General features: G+C 35.2%; 2 protein-coding genes and 1 long non-coding RNA gene across 4 annotated transcripts; 2 read left to right on the forward strand and 1 right to left on the reverse strand.

Annotated features, from left to right (window-relative positions):
- Positions 1–9,427: 9,427 nt before the first annotated feature.
- LOC130985586 (uncharacterized) lies at positions 9,428–12,220 on the forward strand. Of its 2 annotated transcripts, none has more exons than XR_009089026.1 (6): positions 9,428–9,812; positions 9,895–9,955; positions 10,839–10,947; positions 11,365–11,476; positions 11,574–11,660; positions 11,954–12,220. It is a non-coding gene; the product is annotated as an uncharacterized LOC130985586 (long non-coding RNA). The 2 variants fall into 2 exon arrangements; XR_009089025.1 differs by having other exon boundaries at positions 9,431–9,812; positions 11,392–11,476.
- A 6,380-nt stretch (positions 12,221–18,600) lies between these two features.
- On the forward strand, positions 18,601–20,549 carry LOC130985587 (uncharacterized). The gene is made up of 2 exons (XM_057908648.1): positions 18,601–19,485; positions 19,912–20,549. The coding sequence occupies exons 1-2, from the start codon at positions 18,864–18,866 to the stop codon at positions 20,280–20,282; spliced, it is 993 nt and encodes a 330-aa protein (XP_057764631.1). The 5' UTR covers positions 18,601–18,863; the 3' UTR covers positions 20,283–20,549.
- Positions 20,550–23,538: 2,989 nt separating this feature from the next.
- On the reverse strand, positions 23,539–24,877 carry LOC130985589 (syntaxin-125-like). Its single transcript, XM_057908653.1, has 2 exons — positions 24,156–24,877; positions 23,539–24,074 (listed from the first exon to the last, which is right to left on the reverse strand). Exons 1-2 carry the CDS (start codon positions 24,581–24,583, stop codon positions 23,612–23,614), a joined length of 891 nt encoding a protein of 296 aa, XP_057764636.1. The 5' UTR covers positions 24,584–24,877; the 3' UTR covers positions 23,539–23,611.
- Between the last annotated feature and the right edge of the window lie 33 nt (positions 24,878–24,910).

The following is a 24,910-nucleotide window of genomic DNA, read 5'->3' on the forward strand; positions in this document are numbered from 1 at the left end:
TCTCACAGCAGGAACCGTGGGCAAGGAAATAGGTACCTCGCAAAGAGTGGCCTGCTCGGCCCTGCAAGAAGACTGGCTTAAAACTGCGGCATCAATCGCATTCAAAAGCAGTCTCGAGCCTCCCAATGTTTTCTCCTCATGATTGGTAACCTCGACTGACGTATCTGCAACGGTTTGTTGCGAAGGAATCGGAGAGTTCAATTCTTGGAGAACTGAGACGTCTTGCGAAGGAATCGAAGAGTTCAATTCTTGGAGAACCGAAACGTCTCCATCTTCCACACCGATGCCATCCATCATTCCAATGGTAGCGTTAGCCTGATCCATGGATTCCACTCCATCCGACCATCCTGGATCCGATTCCGATTCCGACTCGTCTAAATCCGGTTCTCCGAACAAGGACGAGATTGGGTTATCCTGAATTTCTTCAATGCGAATTGTGAAACTAGCTCCATCAATGCAGCACTCCACTACTTGCTCAATGGATTTGAGACCTGTAGAGATTTGGATCAAAGCTTCGTCCAATTTCTCTCTTTCTTTCGTGAGTTCGTGAATTTTCAAAACCCGCCCAAATTTTGCCGTCACCGAATCAAAGAAACGAGAGTTCCATGCATGAAGCGGGATCCCAATCCATTTCGTCCAAATAGATCGCTGCTGGTGAACATCCACGAAGTTCCATTTCCTCTTCCAAAGAAACCAGAAGTCACTCCATTCATCTAACTCCGTGAGAACTTCTTGTGTTGGCAGTTCGCAAATACTTCGGATGAGCACCAAACTTCCCCCCATCGTCGAAACTTTCAGTTTCCCGGCACATTCGCTATTGATTTCTTCTTTGATTTCATCCCAGGAGAAATCATCTTTGATGAAACCTGTGAATGTTCCTTCAAGCCACTTTGAATCCTCCTCCGAAGTTTTGAATTGTAGCTTTTCTCTTGTGCTGGGTTCTCCTTCAGAGACTCCAGTGAGAACTTCTTTAAAGGAAACTCCCGGCTTCTTCTTTGCAGAATCCAAAAAATGGAAGTAGTCCGGTTTCTTTCCAATATCTCTTTTGGCGTCGAACCCCTTTTTTTCCTCATCCCTCACCACCCTCTCAAACCTTGGTTTAAAAAATCTAATTTTGTAGCTTCCAATCCAAAGTTGGTTCAACTGTTCAAGCAAACCTTCCGTATCCTCGACACCTTCGAATCGGACAAAGCCGAAAGGCTTCCCTTTTTTATCTCTCTTATTGGGACAGAAAATGTCAGTCGGAACGCGGACAGCACCAAACTTCCTTCTTAAGAAATCAAAGCTGCAATGTTCGGGGATGTTGTTGAAGAAGAAGGTGACTCTCTGTGGTTTAACCTCTCCAGTGGATCGACCAGCACCAGTCCTCCAAGTCTTCGGCTGTCTATGAAAGTTAGTGCTCCGTTGATACACCTCATTGCCTTCTGCTCTGGTCCTCTCGTGCCCCCTTCTCCTCACCACCCTCCAAACCTCCTGGCGACTCATGTTCTCCGGTCAATGAAATAGGAAAAAACTCTCAACCAAGCAACTTCAAGTTACTCCACAATTAATTCAACTCAACAGCCACTGGTCAGTTTCAAGGTAATCCACAATTGGAAATATCCATTCCAGAATCATTCATATCCAAGGAAAATAAGTTTGAAGAAGAAGAATCCGTAAACTGCCTCTATTCGAATTGTTGTGAAATCCAAATCCCAAACTCCAATCCATACGCCATTTTCATAGTAGAGAAGAGACTACGATAAGGATGAAGGACGGCACAACAACAGAGCTTTCAACCATTACAAGATAGCTTACATTGGCGTCGGAACTTGGGTACAATGACAGCAGATGACGCCGGTCAGAGCGGGAGTAATCGGCCGAGAGAGACTGCAGGCGTTGAGATAGGTGGCTGGTAGGCGAGATTCAGATTCAGAGCATAGCTTCGTGACTACCGGCGTTGACCGATCTTGCGCAGAGGTGAGATGTCTGCTGGGAGAATTGCACGCTGCGTCGGCGGCTCCGGTGGCTGCGACTGCAGCTACGAGTCTGTCTCCTAAGCGTCGGAGGTCTGCTGGCAACCGGACTGTTGGGTGGCGTAGAAGCGTCGCCGATCGATCTGCTGGGTGGCGGAGGAGTGGCGCCGATCTGCTGCAGCCTCAAATCTGCACGACTGCAGATCTGCCGGAAGCCGATCTGGTGGATGGCGGTGGAGCTCTGCTGGGAGATAACCGATCTGGTGGATGACGGAAGAAAGGCGCCGATCTGCTGCGGAGGCGGCCGTTGACGAGGCTGCAAGGGGTGGTCGCAGGGTCACCGGAATAGCTGCGCTGCCGGAGTTGGCGAGGCGGCGAGGGTTGGCTGCTGCTGCTGGGGACTGGGGGCGGGCGAGCAGCTTGCGGAGTGACAGCGAGGGAAGGTCCAGGCCGTCCGGCGCGAGGGTGGTCGGCGGGTTTGAGTGGGTAAGGGGTGGCAACAGCAGCGTGGGTTCTATTTTTGAGTACGATTCATCAGTATATACTGCTTTGTTCATCAGCATATACTGCCTTGTTCATCAGTATATATGTCTTATTCATTACCAATTTTTGAAATTTTGTTTTTGTCATCAGTATATATATCTTGCTCGTTAGATATACGTCTTGTTCATTAGTATTATATGTCTTATTCATTGTTCTCATGTTACACGAAAAATAGGGGGTCTCACTGGAGCGCGCCCATATATATATATATAGGGTTGGGATTTATGAAAAAGTAACTATATTTCGTTCTGAATAAGTCAATAAATTTACCGAATAAATCACGCGACCGCACGAATAGTTATTTTACTGAATAAACACGTACATTTTTCGTTCATGCGCTCGCGTGATTTATTCATTAAATGTATTGAGTTATTCAGCCTTCGATGTTTCCTTCTACATTTAGCATTCTTATTTTAGTCCTTCCATATATATATATATTTCTAATGAATTCATTACCTAAATTAAAGTATTGATCAACAATTCACAATTAATTTCCACCTCGAAGTCAAGCCTCAATCTCAAAATTGAATGGTCCAACAACTTGTCATAAAGCAAAACAAAAACCGAAAGTGTAGACAATTTGTGAAACCCCTAAGTACTATTAATTTGGAGTATTTTTGGGAATTTTTTTTTTATATAAATTTGAATGCAATATAATATTATTGTGACCCATCCTTTTCATTTAGTTAGGGGTATGGTTAATGCATGCCAACCTGTGCACAAAGAGATAAAGAGAAGCATTTGTGTTAAAGCTTTTGGTCGGCGGTTCTACCTCTTGGAACCTACCGCACTACGTCGTTTTCAACCGGAGATTGTTGAATTTTGATTTTTATCTGCATGCGAAATTCCACACATATTTTTGGACGCCAACGGCAACTGAGAGGTTGGGAAAAGTGGCAACACCCTTTTTTACAAAATTATTATTATCTCATCGAAATTTTTAGACCATTTATATGCTTATGTATTCTAGTGCAAACTAAGATATGGACAACATGATTAATGTATGTGCGCGCTACAACAAAATGTTCAACAGTGATATGATTTTTGATAAACAATGACACTTATAAATGTCATTAAATAAAATTGTTACATGTTGAATTGAGTAACTATTATGCGTGTTACAAAAATAAAGATATGTCACTAAATTTAATGACATTTAAAAATGTAACTATTTTTGTGGCATTTAAAAGTGTAGTTGTTTTTGTGACATATGAAAGTGTAGTTACTTTTGTATGACAATATATATATATATATATAATTCTTTAAAAAATATAATTTATTAATAATGTAGTAATATAAATTATTATGTATGTGTGTGTTAATCTCTCTCTCTCTCTCTCTCTCTCTCAGAGTGAGAGGGGGCAAAAATATATTGTGACACTTAGAGGGTGTTTGGCTGAGCTTATAAGCTCCTCCAAAGTGTTTGGCAAAATAAGTTTTCAAAGAGCTTATAAGCTCCAAAAATAAGCTTCAAGAGCTTATAAGCTCTCCAAAAGATAAGTTTCTCTACCCCAACTTATTTTTTTTATAATCTCATATGCAATTATCATTTTACAAATATTTTTCAACTATAATTTATTATTTTCATTATATATCATTTAATTTCATTTTTCTTTGATTTTCTCTCTCTAAAAAAATATTTTCTCTTTCTAACAAAAAATTCTCTCTCTAGCTTATAAGCTCAATTATCCAAACACTTTGACAACTTATAAGTTCTTAAAAATTACATCTTATAAACTCTTGAAACATTTTATAATTAAGCTCCAAGAGCTTATAAGCTCTTTAAAATAAGCTTAGCCAAACACCCTCTTAGTGTAACAAAAATATTTTGTGATAGCTTCAGATGTCACAAAATTTATTACATGTAAGGTGCGTTTTCTTTTGTTGTAAATTTGTCATGAGAAAAAGAGGGATAAACAAAAGAGTCAGGGGATTTTTTAGGACAATAACTTATGTTGATTTAAAAATTAGGACAATAACTTTTGAATTTGTAAAAATAGGACACTAATTTTTTTTAAGAGTAAAACATGACACTAATTAATAAGTGTCGTAAAAATAGGACATTTCTCGGCCGATAATTGGCTGAAAAATGTCTTGCGGATGCAACACTTATTAATTAGTGTCCTATTTTTACAAATCCGAAAGTTATTGTCATAATTTTCAAATCAATCTAAGTTACTGTCCTAAAAAACCCTCGAACTCTAAACAAAATTTCACCATTTAAATCAATCATCTCTTTTCAATTCCCTCATTTCTAGAGCTGGCAAATTGGGCGGGCCGACCCGGCCCGGCCCGACCCAGCGGGCTTTTGAGATTTTTCGGGCCGGGCCGGGCCGAAATTGACCGGGCTTTCATTTTTCAGGCCCAGCCCAGCCTCGACCGGGCCACCGGGTGGTCGGGTCAAACCCGCCCAATTATTTTTTTTCACTAAATCTTGTTTTTTTTTACAAAAAATTAAATAAACTAAAATAAATCCAAATAATAATTATAGACAAAATAGTAATATAAAATCCTACTAGTCTACTACAATCGACAATTCAACATGAATAGATTTTCAATTCAAATAGTCCGACATATAAATGAAAACTAAAAAATAAAATTCCAAGTCCAAACAACAAAATATTCAAATAAAACATCTATATTTAGCAAGGAGAATGAACTATGGCTATCACTATTAGTAGACGCTAGACGGAAATACCGAAATAGAATTAAGGAAAATTGAAATAGAAGTAATAAATTAAAGTTATTAAACTATAACTAAAATATAAAAAAATTAAAAAAAAAGGTGGGCGGGCTTTTTGGCCCGAAAACCCGGGCTTTTTAGCCCCAAAGCCCGGTCGGCCCGACGGGCTTACTGGGCGGGCTTTTTAGGCCCGGGTTTTTTTGGGCCTATATTTTGTACAGCCCAGCCCAGCCCTAAACACGGGCGGGCCGGGTCGATTTTGCCAGCTCTACTCATTTCCTACTTGATCCTTATTCATTCCTCCATTTTCACTACAAATGATGAATAATATTATTCCTCCATTTTTGGTGTGATAATATTATCCCTCTTTTGTAGTGAAAATGATGAATGAGTGAGGGTCAAGTAGGAAATGAAGAAAAAGAAATGAATGTTTTAAAGGATGAAATTTTGGTTATCGTATCCCTCATTTTTTCATGATAAATTTACAATTAAAGAGAATCCTTATAGATGTCATAAAATTTGTTACACTTTTAAATGCAACAAAAATTACTTATATTTTTATGTGTAATTAAAGTATATAAATACATGTGTGGGTGTAGCTAAACTTTATTACACTTAAAGATGTAACAAATTTTATGATATATCTCTTGATGTGACTAAAATTGTGTCACTACTAGATAATTTTGTAGTGGTGTGTGTGTGTGTGTGTGTGTGTGTGAGAGAGAGAGAGAGAGAGAGAGAGAGTTTTATTTTGTTTCGTTTTCTTAAGCCGATGCCGTTCGTACTCAAATTAATGACTCGAATGGAAAAAAATGTAATTATGTCTATCATATCTATATATATATAAAAGTGGAACCAATATGCCTATACTATTTTCCCGCCCAAAGTATAGCATTAATTTTAACCTTAATTAATTAATTTACACAATTCAATATTAATTTCAACATTTATTTACATAATTAATGCTGATTTTTATTTATACTAGCAAGTTCTATTTCTGATCTATTAAATTACGACTATAATTTGTTCTCATTTTCAATATAAATGCTCAATTGAATTAGCATTTATATTTATCTTAAAATATTGGATTTCATGAGAATCAATACTACAAAAGTATAATGATATTTTTTTGGTAAAAAATAATCTCTCATATAATACACTAATAACATTAGGTTCTTAAACCACATTAATTTATTCTAAACTTAATAATTATCGTCAAAATATATAAAAAATTGTTTATGTGTAAAATGATTATATGGATAGGAAGTTAGTTGAAAATACGTTCACTGAGACATAAATAAAATTAAAAAATATTTAATTATTTATATAGGTTAAAAGATTAAAAAAAATAAAAAATCAATTTCACCCTAAAATTGAAAACGATGACATGGAAAAAAATAGTTAAGATAGAGTATTTTTTTAGGTAGTATGCATTTTCTTCATGAAATTAGATGATAATTGTTAAATTGTTTAGATTTTGAAACAAAATAATCAGCAACACTAATTTTTCGTTTATAAAAATAGGTAAACAATTAAACAGAACACAAAAACTTAGGTGCTATTGGGTGCACTGTAGAATCGGGTTACACCCGCACTCAGACTTTAACCTGCATTTTGATTCAAATCATGTAAATGACACTATTCAGTTATACAAATGTCACTGCCTATAATTGACATTATTCAGTTATACAAATTACATTATAACATTTTGAAACATTATAGTGTCATTTACAATTTTATGATGTCAATCACATGAAGTGTCATTTACAATATTATAATGTCAATTATACGTGGTGTCATTTGTATAACCGAATAGAGTCAATTACAGACAGTGTCATTTGTATAACTGAATAGTATCATTTACAAGGTTTGAATCAGGAAGCGGGTTTGTATTTGAGCGCGGGTCAGAGTTTGAATGCGAGTGCAACCGTCTAATCAGAAAGCTACATTTATATATAAAAGCAGATCATGTGTTCATTGAAAAAATTGTAAATACATTATTTTTAATGGCTATGATAAAATCAACAACAAAATATGTTTAATTTTATGGATTTCAATAATAAATTATTGTTCGCATAATTATTATTAAATTTTAAAATAAGTGTATAAAATAAATGATGTGTACATAATAGTGAAGCTTAATAAATATGATCGCAACTCATCGTTTAGTTAATTTCACTTTAAACTTTTTTTAGACAATTTCACTTCAAACTATTGATATAGTATATGATTGGTGATTTCATGTCACTTACAAAGATATATTCCTAAATTTATACCACTTCAAAAAATAATATTAACTCATCACAATCATATTATTTTTATATAATATATAATTTAATTCTAATATAAAATAAAAAATATAATAATTTTTTTTAAAGAAAAAAAATTATAATATCTAAAAAAATATAATACCCGTGCATCGCACGGGCAAAATACTAGTCATTCATATATACACATCTAATAATAATGACTTCCCATCACGGCTAGAAATCTTTCACATTTAATTAAATCTAATCTTGCCACCCACACTATTTTGTTAACCATCGGTTAGTTCGTTATTCGTTTGTTTCTCCGTCGATCGGGTGCCCTTTTACAATATATATTGCATTTATTCATTTCTTATATATAATTGTAGTTGTAGTGTTTGACTTTTATTTATACGAATAATCAATGACTATTTCTATTTATATTCATATATTTAAATGGGTTCAAATAACTAATTGGATTTGAAATAAATAGTGATATATAAATCTTATATTTATATTTTAAACGAGTTTAAATAATTAATTGGTTTGAAATAAGTATTGACATATAAATTCTAGACGGATTCTGGTAGTTAAAACCCTATAACATAAATTTGAATTATCTTTGTGCTCCGTTTTGATAAACGAGGAGTGAAGCAATGATTGGGATTTATAAAATTTTTACTCATAAATTATAACGTAAAGTGATTATTCATTAATTAAAACTCGAGAACATACAATTTATACATCATATCTAGAAGTACCGCTCTCATATTATATTTGTTTTGAGAACATAATTATAATTATAAAAAATATCATAAAGTGATTTTCCATTTAATTTGAACGGACTATAAAAAGTAACAAGATATCGTTTTTTATTTTCCAGAAATCTGTTTCTATATTTTTGATATATAGCAATAAATGATTTAAATTGATGGCATCGTGGATCATAATACATTGGACTGGACCCAATATCTTATGGAAATCTCTAGGCTCTGCCTCAGCGGTGCTTCCACGCTGCAATGAAAAACCCATTAAATTCATGAGATCTGTGAAACTACCGTTGGATTTATGAAGTTGGGTTTGGTCAACGTCACGTTATGGGCGCATCTATTCTCTAATTATCTTTTACATTTCTCCAATGAATGGGGTATGGGTTGGTTATTAATACTAATTTTCGAGAAAAAGAGTGTTCATATCTTGCACATCACTTCGGATCTTTTGACTCCATACATACCATATGTATCGTAACATTCGTGATCATACACTGCGCGTACAATACTTTTTCTTTCTTTCTTTCTTGTTTTAAAGATGATTAATAATGAAAATTCATTTTTCATTAATGTTTTATCAATTAAGTTGCAATTTATTATCACATTACACATACAATATTTTACGTTGAAGAAATTGTAAAGATCGATATGTAGACTCAACACGTGTAAAACTGATATTTAAGTGTAATTATATGTACTTAACAATTTCCATATTATTTGTCTTAAAATCACATATTCTAATATTGTGTAGTATCATACCGGACGTGACGTTAAGTCGATTGAAGGAGCTTAAATAAAGTATAAAGCAAGTACGTAGCATTAAATAAATTATGAGTCGTAAACTCAACAAATTTGTTAATAAAGTATTAAATAAATTATGAGTCATAAACTCAATGGGTTTATCGACAACGAACACTACAACAAAATATGGCTATTACTACACCCCTCTTACGACATATAACATGTATGTCTAGATAAGACTTCTATTACGACATCTTATCTTTTAATATTAATTTATATAAAATCGATGAATACTATAACAACATAGTTAGACTTGTGTGGCAATATTGTGTCAATTATGACACTAGAAAATGCTTCACCCCATACATATTACTTATTTTATTTTTTTCCGACTTTCGATTTTTTTTTAAAAAAAAAAGTAGTAAAAACAAAATAGAAGAAATACATGTTAAGATATTAGCGGCAACTTTCCCACCAAAGTGCTTTTTAATAACCCCCCACTAATTTTTTTTTTAACTATGTTATATTCTAAAATTCAAAAGAAATAAAATTGTTCATCTCATGCCCTAAGTACAATTTTCTCTCCCTCTCACTCCTCAGCGGAAGTGAAAAATGAAGAAGCCACGGATCGACGCCTGCAATTGGTGAGGAGTGTATCCGATTGGGAGCGAAACGACGAAGCAGTTCAAGAGTGGGAGGGAATTCAGTGAGAGACTGTGGCGATTCGTTTGCCCGGGGTTGAGGGACAGGCGGACAGCGACGAGGCGTGGGCGAATCCGGGTAAGGATCAGAAGATATCGGGTTTGGGTTGCGGTCCGACAATTTTAATCGTCTTTGCAGCCGACCCACCAGAAACCCCTTGCAATATCTACAGGTAGTTATATAGTTTTTTCTTGAAATCTCTATATTTTGTGGATTGTTTTAAATTTTCAATTGATTGTATGTGAACTTTGTAGTGTTTCAGAGCCCTCGATTACACTTCAATGTTTCTTTTGCCGTGTACAGGGGTCCTAGAAGGTACCACTTCCTTGTATTTATTGTTGGAAATATGGTTTTATGCCAAATCTGAAAATTATTATTTAATTAAATATTTATTATTTAATTAAAATAATAATTGGATGTTAATCTACATCTCGAGTAGATCAACGTGATATACTTGAAGTCTCAAAACCGATTTCCGGTGAGTGAGATATTGTATGTCAAAGTTTGGATGTTGAAGAGGGAAAATCAGTTTCAACTTCTGCGTTCAACGATTGCGGCCACCTACCGCAGCCGCCGGAATTGACTGTTTCAACTTCTGCGTTCAACGATTGCGGCCACCTACCGCAGCCGCCGGAGTTGACTGCCGATCCGTTCACACTCGGTTTAACACCTATAAATATGGGTGTGTGGTGAGCTTTAGAATTCACTCTGAAAACTCACAACTCACAACTCACAAAATAGTCTGCATTCTGCATTCCACCTCTAGCTCAGTTTTCGATCCTTATTCAGTTCGCCGGAGCTCGCCGGATTGTGGTGCTACATCCGCCGAGACGTAGTCGTTTTACCTTTGGGGAAGATACGCCAAACCGAAGAGCACTACCGGGGCGATAATCTTCTTGCGGGAAGAGATTCATCTCGACTCGATTTTGTTTATACGTATAATTTATTTATACAGTGTATTTCAGTTGTATCAAATTATTTGAGTTGTAATTTCTCAAATTATTTACTTTGTAATATTTCAATTATTTTGAGTTGTAATTTCTCAAAATATTATTTTGTAATATCTTGATCGTGTACCCGGTTCTAACATTTATGAACTGGTATTAGCCCGTTAAAATACTCTAGATCTAGGTACATTTATTTTGAATTTCTCTTGGATAGCAATTTGAAGTTTAGAATTTGGATAATTTTGTTGCAGATTAATTAGTTTCTTGATACTTTGTTGGCTTGAATAAGGCTTGCAGCTTTGGATGTCTTAAATTGAAGATTGAAAAAATTTATATCGAGATTGGCATGGGGTTATCTAAGTGAGTTTTTGTTTTTCCTTCTTTGAAACAGATTTTTTCTATTTAGTAATTTAATTTGCTTTTGTTCGTCTACATCACTACATCTGTTTCTCTGTTCCATCTTTCTATGTGTATTTAAGTTAGAGAGGACTTTTTTGGAGCTGCATGTACTTACTCACTTAAGCATATCTATCTAGATAATTGATTTGGTGTATTCGGAGGGAAGCTAAATTGATTTATTTGATTTAAGTGACTCTTAAAAAGAGTAAGAAATAGTTAGAGTAACTTAATCTCAATTTCGTGGATTTAAGTGACGCCAGTGTTGAAATCCTCCACTTTGGTATTGAAATTTCATATGTATTGTGGTTTGTAATTGTCTGGTTCTTGGAATAATATGTTCTAATTCAATGTTGTAAGTTTCCTTATGTAATTGTATAGATGGATAATGGTTTTGTTGAACCTTAGTTGAAAGGAAGATCCTGAACTCCAATCCCACCTCTTGAATCTTGATGTCATATCTAACAGGCCTCCAACAAACAAGCTTGATGGAGTAAGTTGTAAAGAAAAATATCTTGATATTTCACATCTTGTATTTATTTACTAATGCATTCTTAATTACTGAAGGTTCTTCTTGGCATGTATTGTAGGTACATCCAAAAGTGCATGTACCACTTATGTTTGGGAAAAGGGCTATATGAGGAGTTGGAATGGCTATAAAACAACACTGCAAAAAGGTTTGGATCTCTTCTTATAGTTAGAGGTTAATATAATGAATTTCACATGCTTGTGTAAAAGATAAAGAGTGTTAAATGTTGTAAAATGCTTTTTTGTCCACATTGTTTGGGTTAACTTTTTAGTAGTGATTTTATTATTGATTTAGTTTATGATTACTAACAATGGTACTATTTAAAGATGCCTTGACGAGATGGTTGCTCTACATTTGTTTTAGCATATGATGTTTCTTTATTCATATTTAATTATTGGAATTAGATGTTTGAAATCTAAAGTGCCATAATTTTTTTTTCAGGTACAAAAGTTATCAAAATATCAAATTCTTGTAGTCAAGATTGTAACCAAGTTTCTCACCAGAGAAATTTGGAGAGTGCCATCTGTTGCCGACAACCTACTCTAATTTTCTTTTCTTTTGGAGATAGTTGATAGGATTTAGAGCTATTTTTCTAGCAGATAAGATAACATCTATTGGTTTAATTCTTCTAGTTTATTTATCATTTATAATTGTAACAGAATTTGACTTGATGTTTGAAATGATTATAATATTAATGTTTTAGGTAAACACGTCTTTTTGCTATTTTGTTTTCATTTTATACTAATTTAGAAATTATTAGCATTATCAATTTGAAATTGGGCACATAATAAGTACTAATGTAAAATGTTTTTAGCGACACAAGAAAATGATGGTAAATTGTATTTATCCAAATGATTGGTGTTGTAATAGGTTATTTATCACGACCCATAGTTATGTCTGGATATGTACTTACCCTTTAGCTACACCAATACACGCGACACCATAAATAAATGTTGTGATAGATCAAATGTTGAGATAAGTATTTTATTATGACATTTTTAGATGTCTTCAAAGGTGATTTTTTTTGTAGTGGAAGCTTAGCTCAGTTAGTAAAACGTTTCCCTTTCAATTAATAAATCGAAGCTTTGTAAATAACGAGTCACAGAGAAAATAACAAATTAATGTTAATCCTTTTCTTTAAGAAAAATAAAATAAAATAAATAAAACTCAACAGTTCTGTCCTAAAAATCCTACTACTATGTGGCCCAATAACATTTCTTTAGGTGTGAACAACATTAAAATATTAACAAAGAGACAGAAAACTCCAATTGTTAGAGTAGTTTGACTTTGAATTAAATAACTAAAATAGATTGGCAATTGAATTACCTTCACATTTAGGTCAATACTCGCGATCCAGTGCACGCAAAAAATTATTATAAAAATAACTAAATCTAATTAAGCAAGCCAGCACTGTCACATGCAATTAGTTAGTTAATGGGTTCTATTTAAATTCCTTAATTTCGCCGAGGAAATTCTTAATGCCATGACAAACCAGATCTTCAAATTAAAAAAATTAATTACGTGTTCAGCTTCATAATTGCTGCTAATTTTCAGCCACGTACACCATTAGTTTGCTCAACTAACTTGAGGGATTCAAACGTAGAATATTATAACGATGTGATGGGACATACACAAAGGATGTAGAAATGTGAGCAGATTCGAAAACAAAGGATGGGACATACACAAAGTGGTTACGGAGATTAAGGTGAGGATGTGGAGTTGGGGTAAGATTTTCGGTTTTCTTGATTTAGATTCCAACTTTGAGGGATGGTTAGCTGATGCTTCATCTCTTGTGACTTTGTAATGTGATCTTGGTACTGCTGGTACCCATGGTTTTTTTTTATAAATTCCTTTTTCTTATCAAAAAAAAAAATAACGATGTGATGGTGAATTTTGCTGATACATATGAGGTGTAGCTGTACAGTTAGGCAACAGTTCAATAATTTATTATAGTAAAATAATTAGTTTTTATATTAAGTGTTCCTTTATATGAAACCACGTAATACCATGTTGCTTCCTAAAATACTGCATTTGACTCGATTGCATTTTATAAATTGGCAGCAGGGTATAGAAATTAATTTACATTATATATTCAACTCATATTCCAAAAGTTAGATCACACTTTCATAAAATTTCGAACTTCAAATAATTAAATATGATTTGTTATTGCTACAAAATAGCTACACGTTATCATCACGCGACTTAATTCTAGCCTAACTAACAATACTACCTAACACTATAATAATTGATGGAGGTCACTCAATTATATATAGTAGTCAAATAACCTGACAAAAACTCATAATAATGAAAACCAAAACGAGACACCTAATATTAGACAAAATGCCTAAAACTCAATAATAACTAGTAAATCAAAAGTGTTGGCATAGGCATCACTTAAAGATGTGGTCCAAACCTATTAAAAAAACTAACTGCTTTTAGCAGTTTTCCTTGCTTGAAAATAGTGGCAAATGAAAAGAAAAATAAACAAAATTGAAAGAAAAAGGGGGCAGAGCCGTTGAAGGGCATACCGTAGTACAGTGTGCTTTAGCCGTGGGACCTAAAGTATATAAAAAAATCGCGATTACTAAAAGTAGCGCACTTTCTCTTTAAGAAGTCGAAATCGATTTACAGAAGAAAAGAGGACCTTTTTTTAGCTGCAAAATGAAAAGAAGAAAAGGTCGGTGAAGGAAGGGGCGCATTACGCATACAACAGGCTGGTGGGCCACGTGACGGGCCCACCCGCAACTCAAGGCCCGCTGCACCGGGATCTTCCTACAATTTTTCTCTTTTCCTCATTAAATTAACTGTGAATAGGCGAAAGTACCCACTTTTATAACTTGTCTTATAAAAGTACCCACCCAAGCCAAAGTCCAAAAAGTCAAAGCCGACATGCTTGGTTTTTTGGAAAATCAGACCTGACATGCTTCGGTTTTTGTAAAATGTCTAACTCACGTCAATTTCACAAGTTTAAAATGTGATGAAGAGACAATAATTGCCCAACTCACGTCACTTTCACATTCTAATGTATACTGTATGTTTGAAAATTTATAAAAAAATTAGCTTACGTTTGCATTATAAAAACATTAGTAAGAGGACTAAAAATTTCACTATTATGTGTATTATGCAACAAAAAAATATTTAGAAACCAATGAAACAATTAGCCGCCGGAAATTCATAGCCGTGAACAGTAGCCGGCGGTCCAAATTATACACGGCTACTGGTCAGCGGCTATGAACTTCCGGCGGCTAATTACTCCATTTGTTTCATAATATTTTTTTGTTGCATAATATACATAATAGTGAATTTTTGAGCCCTCTTAGTAATATTATATTATAACACGAATACCTTAATTTAGAGTTTTTATTTAAATTTTTAATTTTATTTTTTTTATATTACAAGAAGTATACATTGATGTCAAATATGAGAGATACTGAATCTGCCAAAAATTGGATTATAGTGGGGTAAAAATACTCACTTTATGCATGATTTGATTGAACACAAAATAATACAGTAAACACATAAAATAATAGGCTATTTTTAAAGAAAACACTTGAAACTCCTGAAATGTAAACACAAAAATATTTTAGCTCTAAAAAAACAATTAGCCGCCGGAAATTCATAGCCGTGAACAGTAGCCGATGTTCCAAAATATACACGGCTACTGGTCAGCGGCTATGAACTTCCGGCGGCTAATTAATCCATTTGTTTCATAATATTTTGTTGTTGCATAATATACATAATAGTGAATTTTTGAGCCCTCTTAGTAATATTATATTATAACACGAATACCTTAATTTAGAGTTTTTATTTTAATTTTAAATTTTATTTTTTTATATTACAAGAAGTATACATTGATGTCAAATATGAGAGATACTGAATCTGCAAAAAATTGGATTATAGTGGGGTAATAATACTCACTGTATGCATGATTTGATTGAACACAAAATAATACAGTAAACACATAAAATAATAGGCTATTTTTGAATAAAACACTTGAAACTCATGAAATGTAACCAAAAAAATATTTGAGCTCTAAAAAAACAATTAGCCGCCAGAAATGCAAATCCGGTCGTACTAGCCGTGTGAAATTTTTCACACACGGGTAGTGAATCCGGCTACGATTTTGTGGCGGCTAAAAGTTTTTTTGGGAGCAAAAAATCATTTTGAAGTAATACATATGGTTGTAAAATTTTTTACCTTGTTATTTCTATTTATTTGTTAATGTTTTAGTCAAAAAAGTACATGTCCACATGAAATAAGAGATAAGGTGACTGCACAAATTTGGATTGTAATGAGGCTTTAATGCTCACTTTCTGCATGCATTTGATTGCACATTGAATAATAGATTGAAGTGTACTGAATGAATGAACAATACATTTCACGTGAATTTGTACAAAGGAATCTAATATTAGTCTATAATTGCTACACTTGTGAATGAGAAAACATAAATCCAAATACTCGTAGAAAGAGCATTCAGTTAAAAAATTGAGAATTTGAAACCCTCAAAGATTTGAGAAGTGGTTTGTGCGATAGTTGGTGCAATTGGTGTTCAAATTCTACTTGAAGAGGTGATTTTCTCATATATTGTTTGTGTAATTAATAGTTTGAATGTTTTATGTTATATTTATGAGAATTTTTAAAGTGTTTATGCATATTTTAATACTACATTTTATGTGTTTTTATAGATGGAATTCGTTAGATACATATATGTGAGATACAACGGACTCGTCGATGGTATACACTATGTTGGTGGGGATACAGAGGTCCTTCCCCTCGTCAACGAAACTATTGAGAGCCTGATGTGCAGCGTCAACAATATTATGAGGACGCATTCGTTGAGCTCGAGCTACCAATTGTATTATTTGGCGACCAATCTATTTGGTAGGGAGATGAAATGTGGCTTGGCCACAGACGATGACGTGGAAGCCTTGTTGGCAACTGCCGACTATCCCATGGTGTACGTTGAGCACTACAACGGTCCGATTGTAGAAGAAGCCTACATCCCTACTTTTAATTTTGCTGAACCTTCGGGACACGTAGATGAAGCACAATGCAGTCAGTATGAGACGCCGTATTATCATCATACGTCGTTTCATGGTGTCCAGAGCTCGCCTCCACGACAATATTTTAATTGGGATGGACAACCGCTAGACGAATCTGCATGGAATCAAACCGAAAGGCTTAATGAGTAGTTTCTGGCGTCCTCTGTAGCCGTGAGTAGTTTCTTACCCACGGCTACGTCAGCCGGATACATATTTCTGGCGGGTACTGGGTTGTAAGGTGTATAATGATTCATTGATTCATAATATGTGATTTTGTAGTTTTGTTATCGACTAGTTGCTATTATTTTATGTGTTACAATATTAATTCATATTCAATCAAATAAACTATATAAATTTAGACTTATTGAGTTTATTTTGTGAATCTCCTTCTCGTGAATTTACTGCAAAGAGATTGTCACCCTATAAAGCTGCATTATGCCCGTGAATTGTCCAATCACCCTTTAAGTTTATAATAATTATACAAATTATGGCTGTTTAAAAATTTAAAATCAACAATATTATGAAACTAGAATTTTTTTAAAGCTAATTAAGTATTTACCCGCCTGTTAATACTAGCCGGTCCAAGTAGCCGCTGGGATCCATTTCCAGCCGGCTACTTCTAACGGCTACGATTAACTGCCGGGTAATTATTGTATTAGCTTCAAAAAAAACTTGTTTCATAATACGTTTCATTTAATTTTTTTTCAACTTTCTTATAGATGTTTAATAACATGAAAACATGTCCTTATTTTTTCGAACTTAAGGCATTTTAGGGTTACAAATAATGACTTAAGTTAGCAAATAATGTCATTTCCTCAGATTTAGAGTCATATTTAACTACCTCTCTTACACATTTTCTTACACAAGTGTACTTGTGTAAGAAAAGTGTAAGAACTTTTACGGAAAACGATGCAAGCCTATCACCATCAATTACAAAGTGGGTAGTTTTATAAGACATCTTATATGGGTGGGTAATTTTGTAAGATAACTAACCAAAGTGGGTACTTTAAATTCCATCCCTTAAATTAACATATTCTCAATGATTTCCAAAATACTAAGTGAAACTAACATGATTGTTTCCTCGTGTAATATACATGCATGTTGAATAATATACTAAGTTCTTTTGTGGACGTTCCGAAAAGGAAAGATATGAAGTTTTTTCGTGGATGGAGGGAGTATATAGAATTATATATATATGGGCCCACAAAAAATTTGGTGCCCTAAGCGACAGAATGTTGAGCATATGTTCAGGTACGAGCATGAGATTCAAACACAATTTTTAATAGTTATGAAATCTCTACCACATTACAAACTAGGGGAAGTCATGATAAATAGCTAGCCATACAGTAAATAACTAATTAAAATCTAATCAACGTAAACATTTATCAAACACTACTAATTTAGCGATTTGACTATCAACATCCCGTTGATAGCTTGCATAGTTGTAAAATCAATACGACATAGATACCACATTGTTACTTTTTTTTTCTTTGAGGGGAACCATATTATTGATTCTTGGTATAGTGTTGTCATTTCCTTGCAGTTCCGGTCTGGTTAAAACTACATGAAGTTTACATGTAAATAGTAGATAAACCATGAATTTCTTTTAGAACAAAATCAAGTCTCAATCGGATTAATTAAAAAGTGCATAATCTTACAAATTCTAGAACCGATATACATACATCACTAAGCGTCACATACGTTATTGTCTAAAAGTTTATGACTTTTAATTTTTAAAACCATGTTATCAAATTAAGTCTATGAGTCATACTCAAATTAAACTGATATCACCTCGAATGTAGTGTATGTTCTAGACAATACTACAAGCTGTAATTCCTTAATTGGTTTGAGGGAATAGTTAAAAATCCTTAGTTTGGAATTAGATATCCGGGTTAAGACAACGTAATAATCAAGTGTTGGCCGACCAAAGAAGGATAAACCTAAGATTGGTAATTTTGACTTTTCACCATCAAAATCACTGTGCTTACTTCCTAATCCAGCAAGTAATTAGTATAATTATAGTTAAAATTAAAAATCAAAATAAATGAATATAGTTTGACCCACACCTGGGCCAATCCACGCACGGCAAACCACAAGTTGCAACTCCTCATCTTGAGAAATCACTACTGTTTTTGTCCCCTTATCCAACGGCCCAGATTTAACGCCTTTGCAACAAACCGCGTCCTCCTCACCTTCCGCTCCACATTATAACTTCCCAACCGCACCACCTTCTCCCCAGCACCACTCCAATTCCCTTCACTACTCGTCTCATCTACTCTCTCTCTCTCAAACACACACACTCGCTAGATATGGGGGCGATGAACAGTTGGATGTCGATGAGGATGATTCTGATATCAGCTGGAGTTTTGTCCGCGGCTATGGGGCTCAAGTTGTCGATTCCGATCGCCGTGGACGGGGTTCCAGCGTTGTGGTCGGTCATTTTGTCGTGGATGAAGCCTCCGTATTTGTATATAATCATTAATGGCATCATCATCACCATCGCCGCGTCGTCGCGCTTCCACCAGAGCCAGACGGAGCCTGCGGCGGTTCGATCTGAGCACTTGATTTCGGTCATAACTCCTCCGGCGGAGAGTTTTGAACCGCTTTCGGCTCCGGAGAATGTCAACACTACCGCCGTGCCGGAACCGGCGGCAGAAGTTGTGGTGTCGGCGGTTGAAGACAGGGTTGTGGATTTGAAACCTGTGGTGGTGAACGGTTCGAAAATTGATTTCGCAACAGAAGTAGACGATCTACGTATACTTCGAGCTGAAGCTGAAGATGCGTTTGATGAATCGACTTTGCCGTACAATCCGCCGCTGCGCGAGACTTATTCTCCGGAAGTTCAATTGGAGTCGCTCTTTCCAGCGAGGGAGAAACCACTGGCTTCTTCCAGATTCGTACACCGGAAGCCAAGCAGAACCCCTCCTGAAGGTAAATTCACTATAGGAAGTCTCACTGTATTTTATTTATTGAACTGTAACTCTCACAATGGAACAAAATATTCGTTCCTTTTGTTACTGCTTGCTGTTAATGGAAATACCATCCATTTCAACACGATCATCACATACATAGCTATATGTTTATAATCGGAAATTTTATTACAGTTTTTAATTTAATGTATATTTTTTACAACGAGGTGAAGAGATTCCAAACAAATTTTCAGAGCTTTCCGGGATCTCTACGTTGCTCTTTTTGGTCTAAAGCTTTGAATTCCACAAAATTTAACGGCATAGAATTCGAAGCCTTTGCAATTTCAATTGTGTTGTGGTTAAGAATTAAGCATGCAAATGTTATTACGTCATCTGAAAAAGTTTTCCCTTGCATTTTGTTAAATCATATTTTACTGTTGGATTGCAGGTGCGAGGGCGCTGCGGCGGGTGGCTCGGCCGAAGAAGCAGGAGACGCTGGAGAGCACGTGGAAGATGATAACCGAGGGGCGGCACGTGCCGCTCACGAGACACCTGAAGAAGTCCGACACGTTTGAGCAGCACGCGTCCCCCGCCATGGATCACGTCGCCGCCGTGTCCAAGGCGGAGACGTTCAAGGACCGCAGCGACTATGAGGCGCCGCCGCCGCCGCCGCCGAGGATCCGGAAAGAACCGTCGTTGGGGCAAGACGAGTTGAATCGGAAAGTGGAAGCCTTCATCAATAAGTTCAACGAAGATATGAGGATGCAGCGCCAGGAATCACTGCAACAATACAAGGAGATGATCAATCGTGGAGTCTAGTCTTACCTCCATCAGATTCGCATTTTCTTTTTCTTTCTTTTTTTGTTTTTTGTGAATGCATAAAATTCAAGATAACTTCTTTTCGAAAAAAGAATCTAAAAGAAGAATCACGATTAGAAGAAATCATTTTCAATTCTTTGGTTAGAAGCATACGGATTAACAGAAAAAAAAAAAAGTTATATGTAGCCTAGGTCATGGAGAACTATTATTGTATTACTTTCGTTTATTTGATTGTGTACATTAATATGAATTTGGTTGTAGAGTGTAGTACTGTTTTTGCACTTCATCAATTTGTTGTTACATTTATCAGTACAAATCATGTTAATGAATAATAACTAATAGTCTTAAATTAACAAACACTGCCTTTTCATATCTTCCCTTTTTTAAAATTAAATTGGAATAAGTAGAATATAGTATTTGGCATTTGTTGCATCATGAATGGCTGTCATCCTGAGATGTAATATTCTAGATGATCATTTAAGCCAACCACTGCATTACATTAAATTCCAGATCGGCGATGCACTAATTTATTCTAGGCAGAAAACTAATGATGAGAATTTGTTAGCTTAATACCACACTGTATATTGGTCAATATTATACGACGTTTTTTTCACAGAATTGACTGAAAAATAAACAAAGAAAGATTAAAAGAAAGGATCACGGTGTTGACTGCCGACTTGCATGTATATATAAAGTCAAAATTTATTTTCACTCGAGTTTAGAGTCACGCCATCTCTCCATCTCACTTTACCAAACTATATAGACTCACTACTTTCACATGTTTTTTAGGAACCTTTTTATAACTCAAATTCCTACAACATGAAGAGTTCCATGTGTGTATTGGCTTAACGGTAAAATGATTAATAGTATTTGAAGTTAAAAATCTCATATTCAAGTACATCATAATACAATTCTTTAAAAATAATTTATAATTAACCAAAAAAATCGAGAGCTCCTACTCTAGGGGGCTAATGTTAAGTTGTTGATCTAAATTTTATCAAAAGGTTGGCTAATATTAGTCCAAGTTTCTTATCTAATAAGTTAGGGTTAGGCCAATAGGCTTGTCGTGGACGGTGAACCATTGATTATTATAGCTGCTTAGTGCTTATCAAAAAATCATTATTTAAAAAAAAATCGGTTTGAATTTTCCAAAAAGGTTATCATTGTTACATTTGAACTCTTTTTTCCTTTTCATTTTTCCTTTGGTTAATTGGGCAACGTAGTGGAGGAGCAGGCTTAGTACAAAGTATATGTCATCACAATAATTAATTTCGGAAATAATAGTGGGCCGACTTGTTATATGCTTATTAGCCAACACAAACTGACGCAATCACCACACAGGAAGTGTTGCTGCCTCAATTATTAATTCATCACATATAATTTCCAGATGCCTCACAAAATTTAATGATTACGAGCAATAACTCAAATAGATCGATATCTAAAAACATATCCTCCTCCGATATCCGAATAAATGCCGACGTTGAAACTAAAATTTATCCCTCGACAAGCGTTATATCAAAGTTTTATAAAAATGATGTCAACTTCACATTAATGCAAATTATTTTAGTTATTCCATTTTTCATGTTATAATCCATAATATATTGAAAAGATAATTTTTAAGTTAAAATCAATTTCAAATTCAATTTTTATATAATACTATCAAATTGAACATATTTTCACGAATTTTTATTTAAGATGCATATTGTATATTTTAATTTATTTAAATGTACATAGAAAATGAGAAAAAATTGGAAAAGGAAAAGGAGAAGTAAAAACTTGTTTTTCAAAGGGGAGCAATGAGTAATTTTTTTTTTAATAATTAAATTACATAAGTAAATAAAGAAATTCAAAGATTGCGTAATGAGAGGATTTGAACTCAGGACCTCAGAACTTGGACAGTAATTTCCTACCGCTAGGCCAACCTCAGATCTTGACGGTTGTGTAGGATAGTTGATTGACTTTTGATTTTGTTATTTAGAATTATATTTGTAAATGATAATTTTAATCTTTTAATTAAATTTATTTTTCTAATTGAGTTTATAATATTTTTATATGACATTATAATTAATTGATTCTATTAAACCCCATATAGTCTTAGCATAAATTAATAGATTATTCATGTATTAGTGATTAAAAAATTATCTATATCTACATAATATATAAAAAACGACTTTTTGAAAAGGTTAACGGTGATTACTCAGCCAATTTGTTAATTTTCATTTTTGTAAATATAATTTTATGAAATATTAAAACTTTTATCTTATTAATATACTACTCTATTTTTTATAGTACAGTTACAAATGTTTTTAAAAATTAGTAATATTATGTGTCATGTTTAATTTTTTTTTTCTAATTTAGTTATATTTATATATATATTATTTTAATTATAATTATTGGTGTACACCGCACAGATGACAAATCTAATTAAGAGTAAAATTATTCATTTTTTCCTATAAAGGACACTTATTAAGTTGGGGATGGATTAAGTATATATTATATCTAAGCTCAGGTCTTATTTTCTTACTCTGACACGAAGAGGGTCCAAATTATAGTATTATACTCTCCTCAAAAAAAAAAAATTATAGTATGGCTATCACTTTTGGAGGTTGCAACGTACATATCAACTATCGTTGCTATAACTTTCAAGGGCCACCAACAGTTGGGTGCATTATCAATTCGTTTCTCAAAACATTCATTCATAAATACAACTCTAGAGATGTCGCCTAATTATATCATATATAGACAACCCCCCGCTCAACTTGTCACCAAATTGTTAAATGCGAGTATTTCATATATTCTCTTATTATTCTTATCATATCTGTAATATGCTCGAAAAACTTAAGGGGTTGATCTTCAATTCAATCTCAGCCGTCCCCTTTTCAACGGATGAGATCACTCCTGGTTGAGCTATAGCTAGCTGGTGTATTGCGGTTATACATGTTGATTACTCATTTTGAGAGTTTGTTAATTAAGGTGAGAGAAATATGTTATAGTCGACAGCAAGTGTGAGCTGTGAGAACGTTTTCTTCATCTTCTTGATTGTGTTCTCTCTTGCAGAATCAAACCACGTAATTCCTCGAGTCTTAGTTCATGCATGCATGCAGAGTTCATCGTTCATATACTGCATGTGTTGCTTATTTCCTTGCATTGCTGTGTGTTGTTTTGTGTGAGAATTAGGTGCATGCACATCGAGTTAATTTCAGCAAGTAAGAAAGAATATATATAGTCTAATTGTAAGAAAATATGAAGAAGTTGGTAATCTTGAAAGTAATTTCTGAAGCATGATCATATATGATAGAGAAGTGAAGTAATATAGTGTAGCAGCAGCATTACATATTTTCCAATTGAATATCAACTTTAAGAATGGAGATGACGAGTGCGGTGATAATTATCAAAGCAATGACTATAGCAATATAAGCTTGATTTCGGGTCTCCTTCTCGTAATCATTGAGTCCCCCCGTCCCTCCGCCCTTTCCTCCGCCTAATACGCCCGCCACTGCCACTGCCCCACCCTCCACCACCGCATCCGCAGCTGCTCCTCTGCTCACGCCTCCCTGTCCTTCCGCTGCGGCCGGCGCGGCTATGCCCAGCAGCACCTGGTGCAGCGCCATCAGGTTCCTCCGGATCTCCCTCATCGCGTCGCGCCTCTCCTGTATCTCCGCCACCGCCTCCGCCACCGGGTCCCTCCCCAGCTCCTGAATCGCGTGGTGGATTGGACTCCCGGCCGCCTCGCTCGCGATCAGGTTGTCGATGGCTTCCGCCGTCGCCTTCTCCCGCGTGATGGCGTAGAACCTTCATCAATTCATTAAATTAGATTCAACATACATATATTAATGTACGAATTGCAACACAGCGAAACCTAATTGAACTGACTTGGCCTCGATGATCTGCCTGTGATCGGTCTCCATTTGGGTCCTGAGGGACTGGAACCTGCGCATGAGGAACTGGAGCGCGTCGGCGACGTCGGAGATCATGGAGGCTCGGACCTGGTCGTCGGCGGAGCCGCGCTGGGCGGCGTTGGCGCGAATGAGGCCCTCGTATTTCTTGTTGATCTGCTTAGCCAGCTTGAATAGGTGGTCGAGGTCGGTGTTGAGGCGGCCTCGGATTTCTCTCATCATCGTTGAATCCTCTGCGTTTTTGATATCTTCATTGGATTCCTGAAGGCTGTCGTACAGCCTCTCCAGAGTCATCAGATCCTGCTTCACATTGTCCACTTCCACAGAGAACATCTCGAGGCAGTGCGACGACCCCTGCCTGCTCTCCGCCTCCACGTACATCTTTGACGAACCCTTCTCCTCCATTTTCTTTGCTTAATTTCGTTTTCTATTTTCCCAATTCTTCTCCGGAAGAATTTCGGGGCCGAAAACTCAATGGAGATTACGAGGTTTGATGATGGATCATCCTCCCTCGTATCTCCGATGAGGATCAAGAGGAGAAGCAAGGAAGGAATAATTGGGAAATTGCTACACAAACACATTGTTTTGGAGTTTTTACTGCTGTAACGGGGAACTTTCATCACGACCAACCTTTCTTCCACGTTGGAGACCCGACTGAATTGATGTTTGTGAATTCATTGGTTAGTTGAAACCGTTTATGGACCAATTTGTTTGGAGTTTTACCTTTATTTT

The sequence above is a fragment of the Salvia miltiorrhiza genome, chromosome 5 (assembly GCF_028751815.1).
Source record: "Salvia miltiorrhiza cultivar Shanhuang (shh) chromosome 5, IMPLAD_Smil_shh, whole genome shotgun sequence".
Classification (NCBI taxonomy): domain Eukaryota; kingdom Viridiplantae; phylum Streptophyta; class Magnoliopsida; order Lamiales; family Lamiaceae; genus Salvia; species Salvia miltiorrhiza.

What these genes read in the sequence shown, in the direction of transcription:
- LOC130985587 (XM_057908648.1), top strand. Translation starts at nt 18,864, where the DNA reads ATGGGGGCGATGAACAGTTGGATGTCGATGAGGATGATTCTGATATCA. An exon ending in AAGCAGAACCCCTCCTGAAG is followed by an intron (nt 19,486 to 19,911) that starts GTAAATTCACTA and finishes GTTGGATTGCAG; the next exon opens with GTGCGAGGGCGCTGCGGCGG.
- LOC130985589 (XM_057908653.1), bottom strand. Translation starts at nt 24,583, where the DNA reads ATGGAGGAGAAGGGTTCGTCAAAGATGTACGTGGAGGCGGAGAGCAGG. An exon ending in AGGCAGATCATCGAGGCCAA is followed by an intron (nt 24,075 to 24,155) that starts GTCAGTTCAATT and finishes GAATTGATGAAG; the next exon opens with GTTCTACGCCATCACGCGGG.